The 15,348-nt window shown below is 38.6% G+C and overlaps 1 protein-coding gene across 14 annotated transcripts in view; it reads right to left on the bottom strand.

The window, feature by feature from the left end:
* Positions 1–15,348, bottom strand: part of Gphn (gephyrin) — a 410,602-nt gene that overhangs the window by 24,705 nt on the left and 370,549 nt on the right. For all 14 annotated transcript variants that reach the window (XM_028876083.2, XM_028876082.2, XM_028876085.2 and 11 more), the window contains one exon: positions 2,961–3,048. In XM_028876083.2, the coding sequence (XP_028731916.1) occupies positions 2,961–3,048 (88 nt within the window). The remainder of the gene's footprint in view (positions 1–2,960; positions 3,049–15,348) is intronic.

The following is a 15,348-nucleotide window of genomic DNA, read 5'->3' as shown; positions in this document are numbered from 1 at the left end:
ATCTACAAATTCAATACAATCCCCATCAAAATTTCAAAACAATTCTTTATAGATCTTGAAAGAATAATACTCAACTTCATATGGAAAAACAAAAAAATCCAAGATAGCTAAAACACTCCTGTACAATAAAAGAACTGCCAGAGATATCACTATCTCTGATCTCAAGATCTACTACAGAGCTATGGTAATAAGAACAGCATGGTATTGGCATAAAAACAGACACATTGATCAATGGAATCAAATCAAAGACCCAGACATAAACCCACACACTTATGGATACTTCCTTTTGACAAAGAAGCCAAAACTATACAATGGAGAAAAGAAAACATCTTCAACAAATGGCGCTGGCATGGATATCAACATGCAGAAGAATGAAAATAGGTCCTTATCTTATCACCCTGCACTCAAATCCAAGTGGATCAAAGACCTCAACATAAACCCAGCTACACTGCATCTGATAGAAAAGAAAGGGGGAATAGCTTTGAACGCACTGGCACAGGAGACAACTTCCTGAACAGAACACCAGTAGCACAGACACTGAGATTGACAATTAATAAATGGGACATCCTAAAACTGAAAAGCTTCTGTAAGGCAAAGCACACTGTCAATAGGACAAAATGGCAGCCTACATAATGGGAAAAGATCTTCACCAACCCCATATCTGTCAGAGGGCTGATTTCTAAAATATATAAAGAACTCAAGAAACTAGACATCAAAAACCAAATAATCCAATTAAAAAATGGGGTAGTGACCTAAACAGAATTCTCAACAGAAGAATCTCAAATGGCTGAGAAATACTTAAAGAAATGTTCTATCATCCTTAGCCATCAGGGAAATGCAAATCAAAATGATTCTGAGATACTATCTTACACCTGTCAGAATGGCTAAGATAAAAAACACAAGTGAAAGCTGATGTTGGAGAGGATGTGGAGCAAGGGGAACACTCCTCCACTGCTGGTGGGAGTGCAAACTTGTACAGCCACTTTGGAAATCAGTATGGCAGCTTTTCAGAAAATTGGGAATTGATCTATTTCAAGACTCAGTGATACCACTCTTGGACATATACCCAAAGGATACTACATACTACCACAAGAACACTTGCTCAACTATGTTCATAGCAGCTTTATTCATAATAGGAGAAACTGGAAACAACCTAGATGTCCCTCAACTGAAGAATGGACAATGAAAATGTGGCACATATATACAATGGAGTACTACACAGAAATTAAAAACAATGACATCAGGAAATCTGAAAGCAAATGGATGGAACTAGAAGAAGTTATCCTGAGTAAGGTAACCCAGACTCAGAAAAACAAACATGGTATGTACTCACTCATAAGTGGATATTAACTGTAAAGTAAAGAATAACCATGCTACAATCCACATACCCAGAAGAGGTTAGGTAACAAGGAGGACCTAAGGCAGGGGGAATGCATGGATCTCCCAGGGAAGGGGAAATGGAGATCTCCAGTTTGAACTGAGGGTGGGTGGGCATGGAAACTTGAGGAATCAGGTTGTGGGGTGGTAGAGGGAGAATGCTAAGAAAGAAGACTAGAAAGGGGAGCTTTAAGGAGTTGGGTAGAAGCCTGATGCAAGGGAAACTTCCACAAATTTCCTATGGCCAAGCTGAGCTTGAGGAAGCCTGCTGAGGAGAGGGAAGAGGGATTGTAGGAGCCAAGGGGTCAGGGACATTGCAGGAAAACTCACAGAAATGGCTAGCTTGGCTCATGGGAATTCAGAGTCTGAACAAACAACTAGGCCTTCTGTATATGTGTGACAGTTGTGTAGCTTGGTCTATATGTGGGACTCCTGGCAATGGGAGCAGGGCTGTCCCTGGTGCTTTGACTGGCTCTTGGGAACCTATTCCTCATGCTGGATTGCTTTGTCTAGCCTGAATACAGGAGGAGGTGCTTGGTCTTAATAAAGCTGCTATGAAAATAGTTGAGCAAGTGTTCTTGTGGTAGTATGTAGTATCCTTTGGGTATATGCCCAAGAGTGGTATCACTGAGTCTTGAAATAGATCAATTCCCAATTTTCTGAAAAGCTGCCATACTGATTTCCAAAGTGGCTGTACAACTTGATATGCCATGCTTTGCTGAAGCCTGTGGGAGGCCTGCCCCTTTCTGAGAGAATACAGAGGAGGGGTGGATTGGGGTGGTGGGTAGAAGGGAGGCGGAGGAGGGAGTGGGAGGAGAGGCTGTGGTTGGGATATAAAATAAATCAATAAAAATAAAAGAAAAATAGTGGGTGAGATGGTTCCATTTGGGAGGTCATGTTCAAACTGAAGAAAGGTAGCTCTTTATCTTGGGCATAAATGTAACATATAAAGGAAGTTCTAATGTTGTAAAAGTAAGTGAAAAAACAAATGTCTCCAAGGAAAGAGCAAAAAGCATTCTACAATTTGTGGGATTTTCTAGGCTGCTCCTGATGTAAGCACCCTGACTTAGCTTTTTTTTTTTTTTTTTAGAAAGACCAGCACTTTCTGAAGCCTTCATGCTTTCAGCTTTGTGGGGTTCTGATTATGAATACTAGATGCCTACCTGGTTCTAGTGAGCATTAACTGTCAACTTGACACAGCCTAGAATCACCTGAAAAATGAGTTTCAATTGTCCTAATCAGGTTGATCTGTGGGCACGTCTGTGAGGGACTATCTTAATTATTAATTGATGCAGCAGGGCCCACCCAAAGGTGGTACTATTCTCTGAATAGGGGTCTTGGGCCTGCAAGTGAGCCAGAAAGCAGCATTTCTTCATGGTTTCTGCTTCAAGCTCCTATTTGAGTTCCTGCCCCCATTTCCCTGAATGATGGACCTAGAAGTGTAAGCCATTAAATTCTTTCTTTCTCTATGTTGCTATGGACAAGAGTGTTGTATCACAGAAGCAGAAATCAAATCAAAACACTAAACCATAGTAGTGGACCATGGTAAAAACATTAAAGTGACTAAATCTCATGAGCAATACCTTTTCTCCCATCGATACACCTCCTGAGGTGATGATGACATCAGCACGGCTGATACCCTCATTCAAGGCATTGAGTAAGTCATCTGGGCTGGAAAAATAAAGACAAGTATGTTAACACACAAAGGAAATATACAGTGCCAACTGAAAACTAAATACTTTATAAGTCCTCTGAGTTTACATTATTGTATGATAATGAGTTCTGTGTGAAGTGGGAATGAAATGGGTCTCTACAATTAAGAGTGTAAATATTAACGTGGAAAAAGGACCTTGTAAGATGCTGTATTTTGGTTTGCCTACAAATATCCTATGTACTGAAATTTACATGTCCCTGGAATTCCTGGGCATGCAAGTTTAGTCACCCTGAAAAATTCTAGTTTGCAGAAGAAATTACAAAAGATTTTGTCCCAAATTCTTACTGTAGTTCTTCTTGTTTTAAAGAAAATGCTCAATGGCTACTTTCTACTTTGTGGATAGTAGATTAATAAAGCTGTTGCATATCAGTCTGGAAATGTCATTTTGTCCAACATCACAGCTGGGCCCACCGTCAAGGTCCTGCCCTTCTCCATCTTCCTGTGTCCCCACCTCTGACTCTATTTGCTGTAGCACACTTCTGGTGATCAAAGATAATGGCTTAATAGATTCAGGTATGATAATAGCTAGAAGATTTATAATTTCATTTATGGTGCATGTTCGGCTGGATGGGTATTATGCCAATTTCACAAGAAAAAAAAGTAATACTGAGGGAGGGAAAGTTTTGTTAAAGTGAGAACAGTAAGTGGCAGCTTTGGCTGGTACTACGGTTTCTAGAAGCTCATTAAGTGTTTGTTCCAACCCCGCCTAGGGAGAAATGATTGTAGGGGTTTTATTTTGATGGGCATATGATATATAATAAAAGGGAGAGTCTCATGAGACTGGATTGTTGTGTAAAAGCCTAAAAAACAGTATGTAGTAGACATAGGTGAAGATTTTTCTGGGAAGACTACCAACAGCTGCAGGTATGGATGTGTTAGTCTATCTATGGGAAGTGAATCAATATGACTCTGAATCCTAAAATCTGATGGAAACTAATTTTTGATTAGATATAACTTACAGATTTGTTTGCAAGCCATGGATTTACTTTCTTTTTAGAACTCATTTTAAATTTTAAAACATTTTCATTTTAGATTTAAGAAATGTTATTATTTCTCTATGTTTTATGTGCTTCATAGTTCACCAGACTTTTTAAAAACTTCTTTTGTGTCTGCTTATGCATCCCTAACTAGTCTTGCACTCACTATATAGCCTATACTGGCCTTTAACTCCCTACCACCAGTACTGAAATTACAGGCATTACTACCACACCCAGTTGACTTAATTTTTTTTTTTTTTTTTTTATTTTTGTGTGTGCATGCATGTGCCACGGCCGCAAATGAAGGTTAGCGGATAACTATGAGTCAGTTGACTCCTTCCACCATGGACGTTTTGAAGATACAATTCAGTTTGCCAGGCTGGTGGCAGGCACTCTGACCTCCTATGCCATCTCACTGGTCCCTGATGTTTGAACTTTTAACAAAACAAAAACAAAACAAAAAAAACTGAGTTTGCTTTTGAAGACTAAGATACTGTTTTAATAATAAGAGGCAAATGGGATTAAAATAATAAACATTATAGTAGAAAGAAAAACTCCTGATTTTCTCAGTTTATTAAACACAGAGCAAAACAGATTAAATTTTTCAGGGATTAGACAATGTGGTGGTTTGAAAGAAAATGGCCCCCAAAGGGAATGACAACATTAGAAGGTGTGGCCTTGTTGGAGGAAGTATGTCACTGTGGAAGCGGGTTTTGAGGTCTCATATATGCTCAAGCCAAACCCAGTGAGACTGTTCACTTCCCGTTGCCTGCACAAGATGTAGAGTTCTCAGCTACCTCTTCAGTACCATGTCTGCCTGCACCTGTACCATGACCTACCTACCATGATGATAATAGACTGAACCTGTGGACAGCAAGCCAATTAAATGTTTTTTTTTTTTTTTTTTTTTTTTTTTTTTTTTTTTTTTTTTTTTTTTTTTTTTTTTTTTATAAGAGTTGCTGTGGTCATTGTGTCTCTTCACAGCAATATAAACCCTAAGACAGTAAAATTGCAAAACATAATCTGAACTGATATTAAGACATAATTCCTATATATAATCAACTGATGCTTGAGAAATAAAATTAAGGACAATAATACTTGTGTTTTAAAAAAGAACTATATTTCCACACCTATCAGTTAATTTCAAAATGCTATTATGTAGGCAGGATAGGAGGGGATACTGAGGTTGACAGACAGTGAGATATTCAAGATCCTGTTGTTCTTTTTTTTCATTTTTAAGCTATTTTTCTAAGTGACCATAATATTGATATTGTGAAAGACACATTTTTCCTAGTATACCTTCAGATGAAAGCTGTCATTATTTATCTCAATATGTAAATATATAAATCTTATTTGAGTATGACAATTATTGAAGGGTCAAGTGTGATGGTTTATGCCTATAATCCCAGCATTTAGGAGGCTGAAGCAGGAGGACTGTGCCAAGTTCTAGGCTACTCTGAGCTAGAGTGAGGTCCTGCTTCATCTTCAACTCTATTTCCCAAATACTGATGAAGGGAAAAGATCATACTTAAAAAATGTGAGATATTTTCTCAACACTGTCACTAGAGGGACACTAGGGTTGTCCTGGTTGCTCTGTAGACCAAGCTGGCCTTGAATTCAGAGATCCATCTGTCTCTGCCTCCTGAGTTCTGGGATTAAAGGTGTGCACCACCACCACCACCTGGCCCCAGACACATATTTTAAAAAGACTATCATTGAAATCTTCCTTCATGAATAACTGTAATTTCAATTAAGCCTGTATGGTAATTACTTACCCTTCAAGAATAATTCTAAGTATTGCTGCTCACTTTCTACCCATTTTCTCTTAAATTACTGAGTACCTATCCACTGTTCTTTTAGAGTACCAATGTTACATGAAAACAATACAAAAGAGTTACTATACATTCATAAGATTGTATGTACCAGGTGACATAAATTACTACCATTAACTGAAGGCCTAGTGCCTTAAATCTAGAATCCAGTCTTAGATAAAAACTCATTACTTAGACAAATCTAAAGATATAACTTTTTGTGTATGCGTGTGGGTGGAATGTTCCTCATTCTCTTTATCTGTAAAATGAGTACAATAACCTCAGTCCTTTCCATCACTCACATTCATTCACAATGGTCTAAGCACTTGAGGCTAGCTGGAATCCAGTTCAGGCATAAAATGTACCACTTTTAAATTTATCCGTATATCTACTTAAAATATTAAGAGTTTCCTGTCTCAAAAGGCTGGGGACAACCATCCTTTACAGCTAAAGAGTCCAGGAAACACAGAAGTCTTTCAACACAGAAGACTGGTACAGCTTGCTGTTGGTGCTCTGCCAATTCAAGTGTTCAGGTTTCTGTGCCTGCATCTCTTGTGATCCTCGTTCCTACTATCACTCCATGTCTATCAGTTCCAAATTGCTCTAGAAATTTCTTGGGTCCTGAGTGTGAAGAGGACCCTTAGAAAGGCAAAAGAAAATACCAAGACTAGCAATACCAAATGCAGTAAGTCACAAAATATGTAGCAGATGGATAAGTGCAACACTGAGAACAGTTCCCAGGGAAATAAAAATGCTGGGAGACCAGGCAGTGTTAACGGTAACAACAAACAACAACGGTGACAATATGCAAAACACTAATGGATATTCAATTACAACAATAAGACACTGTTCTCAAACAACAAACATGGCTGGGAAGTGTAGGTCAGTAGTAGAGCACTTGCCTATTATGTCCAAGGCCCAGCACTGTAAAAAAGCAAACAAAATTCCCAAGCCAAACTGAGAAAACCCAATTGGATAACCAGGATTGATGGCATATGCCTATAATCTCACAACTATGGAGGCTAAAATAGGACCACTGAGAGATCTAGGCTACCCTGAGCTATCCAGTGGATTTCAAGCCAGCATTGGTAACACACTGAAATCTTCCCACAAGAACACAAGCCAAAGACACAAAACCTGTGACTTTTAAAATTTAAAATTTAGAGATGAAGATGAGAATACTCTTTGTTAAAGGCTCATTTTGTGGCCTAGAAGATGATGTGGTAGAAACAGCTCTAGGCATTGTATACAAAGAAAGAAGGGGTTGAGGATTTAGCTCAGTGGTAGAGCAAGGCCCTGGGTTCAGTCCTCAGCTCCAGGGGTGGGGGTGGGGGTGAGGGTAGGGGTGGGGGAAGAAGCATGGAAGAACTAACAAGAAACTCAGAGAACTAGATGCTGACAAAAGGGGAAAAAGGAACAGACGGGGCAAAGAGAAAGATTTAAGTTACTTTGAAAATAATGGGCACAGAAATTTAAAAGGCTTACAAAGTCCATTTAGAACTGATGAAAAAGCATACACCTAAGCGAGTTCTAGTAAAAATTTGGTAATTTCAAGGACAATTTTAAAATCTCACTAGTATTCAGACAGAAAGAATTAATTACCAAAAAAGGAAAATACTTTGGCCTTAGATCTGTTTTCTATAATACCTTAAAATGGAAAATAAATAAGCATTACTGTATCTCTGAGAAGAAGATATGCAATGCCGGATCCTACACCAAGCAAGACAGATGTCATTGACCAGTTGGGATGCAAAAAAAGAAAAAAAAAAAAAAAGGTGAAAATACAAATATTCAGATAAGAAACCATAAGTAATATTGGGGGTGGTGGGAGGAGGGAGGACAGGAGAATCTGTGGCTGATAAGTAAAATTAAATTAATTATAAAATAAAAGAAAAAATGTTCTGGAAAAGTGACAGTAAATGAAAAAGCAAAGTGGAAGAAGCCAGAATAGAGCTGCATAGTAAATACATATCCATTTATTCATACACATTCATGTCTATAAATACATAGCTAAACTGAAATGGATAATGACTGACTGAACTTGAGAGTTATAATTATTGTTAAATATCAACTTAAGTTATAGAAATTTACTGTAAAAGAAAATTTAGTAAATCTATAAAATTCAATGCATTTAATAAAACATCTCTCAGCATTACCTACAAATTAAGAAGTCAAGGGGCGAATGGGAAAAGTAAGTCTTCTAAGGCTCTCCTCTGATTGGAATAGGTGTGCACGGAGGAAATGAGAGTGTGTTTGTAGGAGGCATCCAGTGTCTCCTTTTTCTATAATAGTGAGTAAAATATATTTGACTATGAGGATCACTCTCTGGAAGGAAAACAACAAAGGTACTAAAATGGCATAACTTCCAAAATAGTAAAGGATAAAAGAGAGCAAATGGCATCTGGAACCAGGCAACAACAGAGCCAGGAGAAGACAATAAAGTTGTATAAAAAGTAACAAAAGTTAAGAGGGAAGCAAAAACAAAATCCCAGTAATCATTTTTTCAAACATTCTACTAAAGCAAACAGAATAATAACATTTCAAGCATATGCAAGAAAGAACTTTCAGTCTGAAGCTCAAATTCTATTTTATTTTTAATTATAAGGAAAATGCTTCACGAGATCAAAGACTGAAAACAACTGGCAGACAATATCTCACAAGGCAAATGTAAATAAGCAAAACTGCAGGCAGGTCAGGTCAATGCTAACATCAAAGTTAAAACAAGAAAGAAGCAGGAGAGGCCTCAAGTTACAGTAAAAGCTGACAGCATATCTAACTAACTGCCCTATCACAAGTTCTTGTTTTATCCAGGCTCAGCGACTGCCCTGCCAAATCTGTGCACATGGTAGGTACACAACAAATGTGCCAGATTAACCTTGGGTTTAAATCAATCTCTCTATAGTAGCTTTGGGAATAAACAATTATGATATCATAGCAAATAATAGTGTCTGAGAATGAAAGAGAACATACCATTTAATATTTTTAAGATGATAAATGACACTTTCTTTGAGAGGGAAATAAGTAATATGAAATAGGATTGTGCATTCAAATCCATGGAAGGCCATTATCTCGAAGATGGAAGCAGCTTATTTTAGAAGAAAGAGATTTGGCTCAGTGTCATGAAAATACATCCACACTGTAATAATAATAGCATCTAAAAAGAAAATGTGCTGCCTCGTAAGAAAGATTTTTCTTACCAAAGCAAAACAAAACCATGATGACTAGCTGGAAGAGGTTTTCCTTAACATTCTCCATTGAGTAAAAGACTGGACTGGGTTGCATTAGGGGTTCCTTTTAGTTCTAAGATTTTGAGTCAGCTGAGTGTGGTGGCACACGCCTTTAATCCTAGCACTTGGGAGGCAGAGGCAGGTGAATCTCTGAGTTTGAGGCTAGCCTGGTCTACAAAGTGAGTTCCAGGACAGCCAGGGCTACATAGAGAAAGCCTGTCTCAAAAACAAAACAAAACACAAACAAGCAAGCAAACAAAAACAACCCCCCCCACAGACACACATTCTGAGTATATGAGACTATTGAAAATTATATAAACAATGACTATTTTCTCATCTAATATGTACTGGAATGCCCAGATAGGTATGCGTGTTTGCAAGTGTGTGGGAGTATGAACACATGAGTGCATGTTTAATGTGGAGACCTTAAGTTGATGTAGGGTGTCTTCCTCCATCACTCTCACTCTTCATATGGAGGAAGGGTCTCTCAAACCCAGAGCTCACTGGTTGTCTAGTTTATAACTTGCCCTGCAGAGAGCCTGATGGGATTACAAGTGGTCACCATACTTGTTGAGCCCTTACCTGGTTTCTGGAGCTAGGACTGGCAGTCTTCATGCTTGTTTGGCAAGCACTTTACCCCTTGAGCCACCTCCGCAGCCTCCTTTCACTTTCTGAACATCAGAATCATTCACATATTTGAATGAAATGGTGGGGGTGGGGGATCTTTTCATTTACCTAGAGCCATGACAATCATCTTCAACTTTGGAGATGGCAACCGATATCAGCACCACTCTCTTTCAGTTCCAATACTCTTGTTAAAGAAGCATAAAAACCAGGCTTTCCTTTATTTAGGTCCATCTAAAAAACTGTGTTATTTATGGTCATAAAATAGTATGTGGTATTTTCTCTTTCTTTCTCAGACTGCATTATTTGCTATAACATCAGTATAATTGTTTAATTCCAAAGCTACTATGGAGAGATTGATTTAAAAGCATAGGTGGAAAAAAGGTTCAAGAGAATGCACCAAATACTCAAAATATACCTACCAGCGAATTAATGTGACTTTCTGAAGACTGTATATACTGAGCTGAATGCCTCCTCCCTGAGGACTAGCTTTCATGGTGCCTAAGGCACCAGGTAATGTTCCAAAGGAGGGAGGTAACCACCAGACCTACCTAGCTATGGCACCTATGAAACACATCAATGACCAACATCGCTTGATAACCCAAGAGGGCAATAATGACACACATACCTTGACTGTAACCAACAGTTCTCTAATTGGACTTGAGACTCATTCAAAAAGAGGGAAACCATGCCTGGTATTAGAAACCTAACTAATTATTCAGTGCTAGTGAATTCATGGTTATTGGAGGAGAATCTACAATCACTAATTTAGTAAACCATTATAATCCCTAACAGCAATTTATAAATACTTGTCCTTATACCCACAGATAAGTGTAGTCTTCACCCCTCATCAAGGAAACTTCTCTTTGCAGTTGATGGAGACCATTACAGAAAACACAATCAATCAAAATGCAGAGTTATGGAGACCAGTACCAAAGGATACATCTATACAACACGTCCACACCTATGTCTCAGGGGACATTGTGGAAGAGGGTGTTGAAAAACTGTAAGAGCCAAAACATCAGGGATTTTGCTGTGAGATTGTGTTTCCTAGTTCTATCAGAAGCTATACCCATCAAGTCTCCCCAGTGTGACTGCCCAAATGTGACCTGAACAAGGATGACACCAAGGAACATGCCAGAGTGAATGGAGAAAAGTTTACAAGGCCTCAACCTTAAACAAAGAACTACAGGCAGCCGAATAAAACTGGGAGTAGATGTGGTATTCCCCAGAGAAGAGTACAATTGGTTGTCCAGAGCCAAACAGTCAGCCCTGAAAACATATATGCAATTAACATACAGAGCAAGCAGGTTATATTTAGGAATATACGTGTGTATACATATATGCATGCAATAACAGTTAATGATAAAAAAGGCCATGAATTTGAAGGAGAGCAGAGAGGTAGACTGGAAGGTCTGGAGGGAGGAAAAGGAACAAACAAATGCTCTAATTATAATATCAACCCTCCCCCAACTTCAGAGTGCTCAAAAGGCAAATTAATTTTTATTTAAAAATACTTAATATAAAAATAGATGAACAACATCTGTTAATTAGTGTTAAATTATAATTTTCCTTGGTTATGATAAAAGATAAATTAGATATGAAACTTTAGACTGACAAATATAGGACAGATGATAGAATATTTTCCTTAATTTTGCCAAACACAAATAGAATAGATATTGTAACTGTAATTCTTGTTTGATAACTGTTCTATTATATGCAATTTTACTATGTTAAAGTTAAAAACCTTTCTTTTTGATTAGACAGAAAAGGGGAATGCTGGGGGATGTCTTTCTGTACGTTGTGAATATGTGTTGCTTTGATTGGTTGATAAATAAAGCTGCATTGGCCTATGGCAAAGTGGGAAATATCTAAGCAGATATATGGAGAGAAGAAAGAAGAAGGGAGAGACGCCAGTCTTCTACCACTGAAGGAGAAGCAAGATGCCAACAGACCAGTAGCACCACGGAGCATGTAGCAAAACATAGATTAATAGAAATGGGTTAATTTAAGATGAAATAGCTAGCTAGCAAGAAGCCTGACATAGGCCATACAGTTTGTAAATAATATTAAGCTTCTGAGTGATTATTTTATAAGTGGCTGTAGGACTGTGGGCTGGGTAAAACCATGGCGCCAGGCAGGACCGGAGAAAACTTCCGGCTACAAATTAGGTTTTTTAATTTGTTTTGTTTGTTAAATCAACAGCAAGTTGTATCATTTTAAGATGAATGAAGATGGCAGATTGTGGGAAGTTCTAGGTTTTGTGGGTAAAGAACAAACATAGTTAATAAATACCTAAACAATAAAAACAGTTTGGGGTATTTACTAATTTCTTCAAAGAGCAAGGATAATTACAAGCACTTTCTGGGCACTAGTTCATATATGGTATAACATGTGTACTATACATTATAGTGATATTTTATTTGTACTAAAATGTGATTTGTATGTTAATATATAAAGTTGCCCAGGGGTCAGAGCTATTAGAGCCATAGCAAAAGCTGGGCGGTGGTGGCACATGCCTTTAATCCCAGCACTTGGTAGGCAGAGCTAGGTAGATCTTTGTGTGTTCAAGGATACAGCCAGCCTTGGAGATGCACACCTTTAATCTCAATACCTACCATAGAAGACCTGGAGGTCTGTACAGACATGCAGTGACAAGGCAGTCATGTGGTTGGGTTTACAACCAATGAGAAGGCAGAACAGAAAGTCTATATAAAGACAAAAACACAGGAAGTAGGTCTCTTGGCTGAAGAGGTTAGCTGCAGCAGATGGGTAAGGCTCTTAGCTCTGCTCTCTTGGCTTTCTTCTTTGCATTGGTTCTGTGTTTCTTATTTAATAAGATGGTTGGTTACATCTACATTTGGCGGCCAGCGGGACAAGAATCCATTTAAAACTGCTTGGCTTGGCTTGGCGGCAGGTCCAGTTTCCGGCCTGGGCAGCCCGGCTCCCTAGCTCAGATCCAGGTCAGCTTGGTCTCAGGCCGGACTGACTGTAGCCCCAAGCAGTTACATGTAGCTGTTGCTACTCGCTTAAAGCCGGTGCTACAAACAACTCAGGCCTGCCCTGCTGAACAGGGCCCCTGCCTGTAAAGCCAACTCAAGTGGTCGGAGCTTAAGGAAGCCAGAGCCCAGGCTTGACTCAGCTCAAGCGGGAACAAATGGCTAGATTTAAGCTTTTAGCCAGAACTTGTGGCTATGCTTTCTCTCTCTCTCTCTCTCTCTCTCTCTCTCTCTCTCTCTCTCTCTCTCTCTCTCTCTCTCTCTCTCCTCTCTCTCTCTCTGGATTCACACCTCGGACACTTATCAAATATTTTAACGGAAACTATTTAAAAGAGAATTTTTTTCCACATTTAAAAAAAATGGGTTTTATGTGTACATTGGAAGAAAATTGGGCTTTGTTTGAAATTGTAGGCAGTCTGACAATTGAACAACTATATGAGAAGATTAATATTGATTGAATTATGCACTTTATTACTTTCCTTATCCTCATTTTACTATTTAAAAAGATAGTCAATTTAAGTGCCAGGATAACAGTTTTAGAAAAACCTGTTAAACCTGTAAAAATGAATTATAGAGAAATTCAAATTCAGACAGAAGAAATTAACAGTGAAGTTGTTTCAAAATTGGATCATAAGGTTACAGAAAGAAAGCCTGTTTTCACACAATCACCCTTAATTTATCCGGTAGCCGTACAGCAGCTACCTGGTGAAGAGAATGGACAAAATACTTGGATTCCAACTGAAATGTTAGACTTACGAAGATTTAAGGAGGCAATAGCATCTTATGGCATGCATTCCCCATATGTTAAGCAAATGTTAAACACCTGGTCAACTTTTAATAGGATTCTACCACAGGACTGGCGGGAGCTGGCACGGGCTGTTCTGGAACCCAGACAAAAGCTCCAGTGGCAAATGTGGTTCAAGGAAAAGGCTAAAAATGTAGAAAAACAATGGAGGGAGAGAGGAACACAAGTCTGCCAGGATCAGCTTATTGGAGAAGGCCAATATGCTTCAGTACAAACACAATGTTTATATGATGTCCAAACCCTAGTTCTATGTCGAACCGCAGCCATGAATGCATGGGACAGAGTTGAGGAACCAGGAAAAAAACTGAGTCATTTACAAAGGTTATACAGGGCCCAAAAGAATCTTTCACAGATTTCTTACAAAGATTGACTTAAGTAGTAAAGAGAATGGTCCTGAATTCAGAAGCCAGTCAGATAACAATTGAATCTTTAGCTTTGGAGAATGCAAATGCAGCGTGCAAGAGAATAATCAGGCCGTTAAAGGCAAGATCTGCACCCTTGGAAGATTGGATTATAGACATGGTTAATGTTGAGGCTCATGACCATGACGCTATGTGGGTAGGAGAAGCAATTTCAAAAGGTTTGAGAAATGTTAGATGTTTTGGATGTGGAAAGCAAGAACATTTGAAAAGGGACTGTAAACAGGTCATTCCTAGAAACAATGTTTCTTCAAGGAACACTGGCAACAGAATGACCCTTCCTTCTGGAATATGCAGAAGGTGTGGTAAGAGAAAACACTGGACCAAAGAATGTAGACCAACAAGGGACAGGCAAGGTAATCCTTTGCCTCAGGCTTCGGGAAACTCCCAGAGGGGCCTCAGGCAGTCCCCCATAGCAAATCCAGTTCAAACCTTTCCTGCAGTTGTAGAGGAAACCCCTACTCAGAGCAACTAAATAACCAAATGCCTATTGGAATAAATCATTCTGGTCGGGATGATGAAACAGAGAGAATAGAAAATTCAAGAAAAAACATAAAGAAAAAATTTTGGCAAACTTCTATTAATGAACAAAGACCAAAATTAACAATAAAAATAAATGGTGTTTTGTTGTCTGGTCTGGTAGACGCAGGTGTGGACGTTACCATAATTGCACCAGAATTTTGGCATCCAACTTGGCCTCTTCAGGAGGTAAATGTTCAACTGTTTGTTAGGAATTGGGACATTATCTCGAGTGAAACAGAGTGCAAGATGGCTTGAACGTATAGGTCCAGAAGGACAGAGAGGAAAATTAAAACCATATATGTCTAACATAGCTATGAACCTGTGGGGTCAAGATGTTGCAACAATGGAATACTCAGATTAATATCCCTCCAATCTCAGAAAGAAATCATAAACTAGCACATATTTTTGAGAGAAATATTAGAAGGCATTATTCTGAGTGGTTACCAGCCATCCATATTATACAAGAACAGGCCACAACAGCTGATGATCTCCCAAAGACACCAACAGCTCTACCTTTAAAATGGTTAACAGACAAGCCTGTATGGGTTCAGCAGTGGCCTTTAACAACAGAGAAACTCCAAGCTTTAGAAGAGCTGGTAGAAGAACAGTTAAATGCTCAGCATATTGAAGAATCAACCAGCCCCTGGAATTCTCCTGTATTTGTTATTAAAAAGAAATCTGGTAAATGGAGAATGGTAACAGACCTTAGAGCAATTAACAAAGTAATTCAGCCAATGGGCTCTCTACAATCTGGAATTCCTTTGCCTACTCTGTTACCAAAAGGATGGCCTCTCATAGTTATTGATTTAAAAGACTGTTTCTTTTCAATACCCTTACAAGAAAAGACAGAGAAAGATTTGCTTTCACAGTGCC

This window comes from Peromyscus leucopus, chromosome 14, assembly GCF_004664715.2.
Source record: "Peromyscus leucopus breed LL Stock chromosome 14, UCI_PerLeu_2.1, whole genome shotgun sequence".
Lineage (NCBI taxonomy): Eukaryota > Metazoa > Chordata > Mammalia > Rodentia > Cricetidae > Peromyscus > Peromyscus leucopus.
The sequence above is the reverse complement of the archived record's forward strand: the minus strand, read 5'-3'. Positions and strand labels throughout refer to the sequence as shown.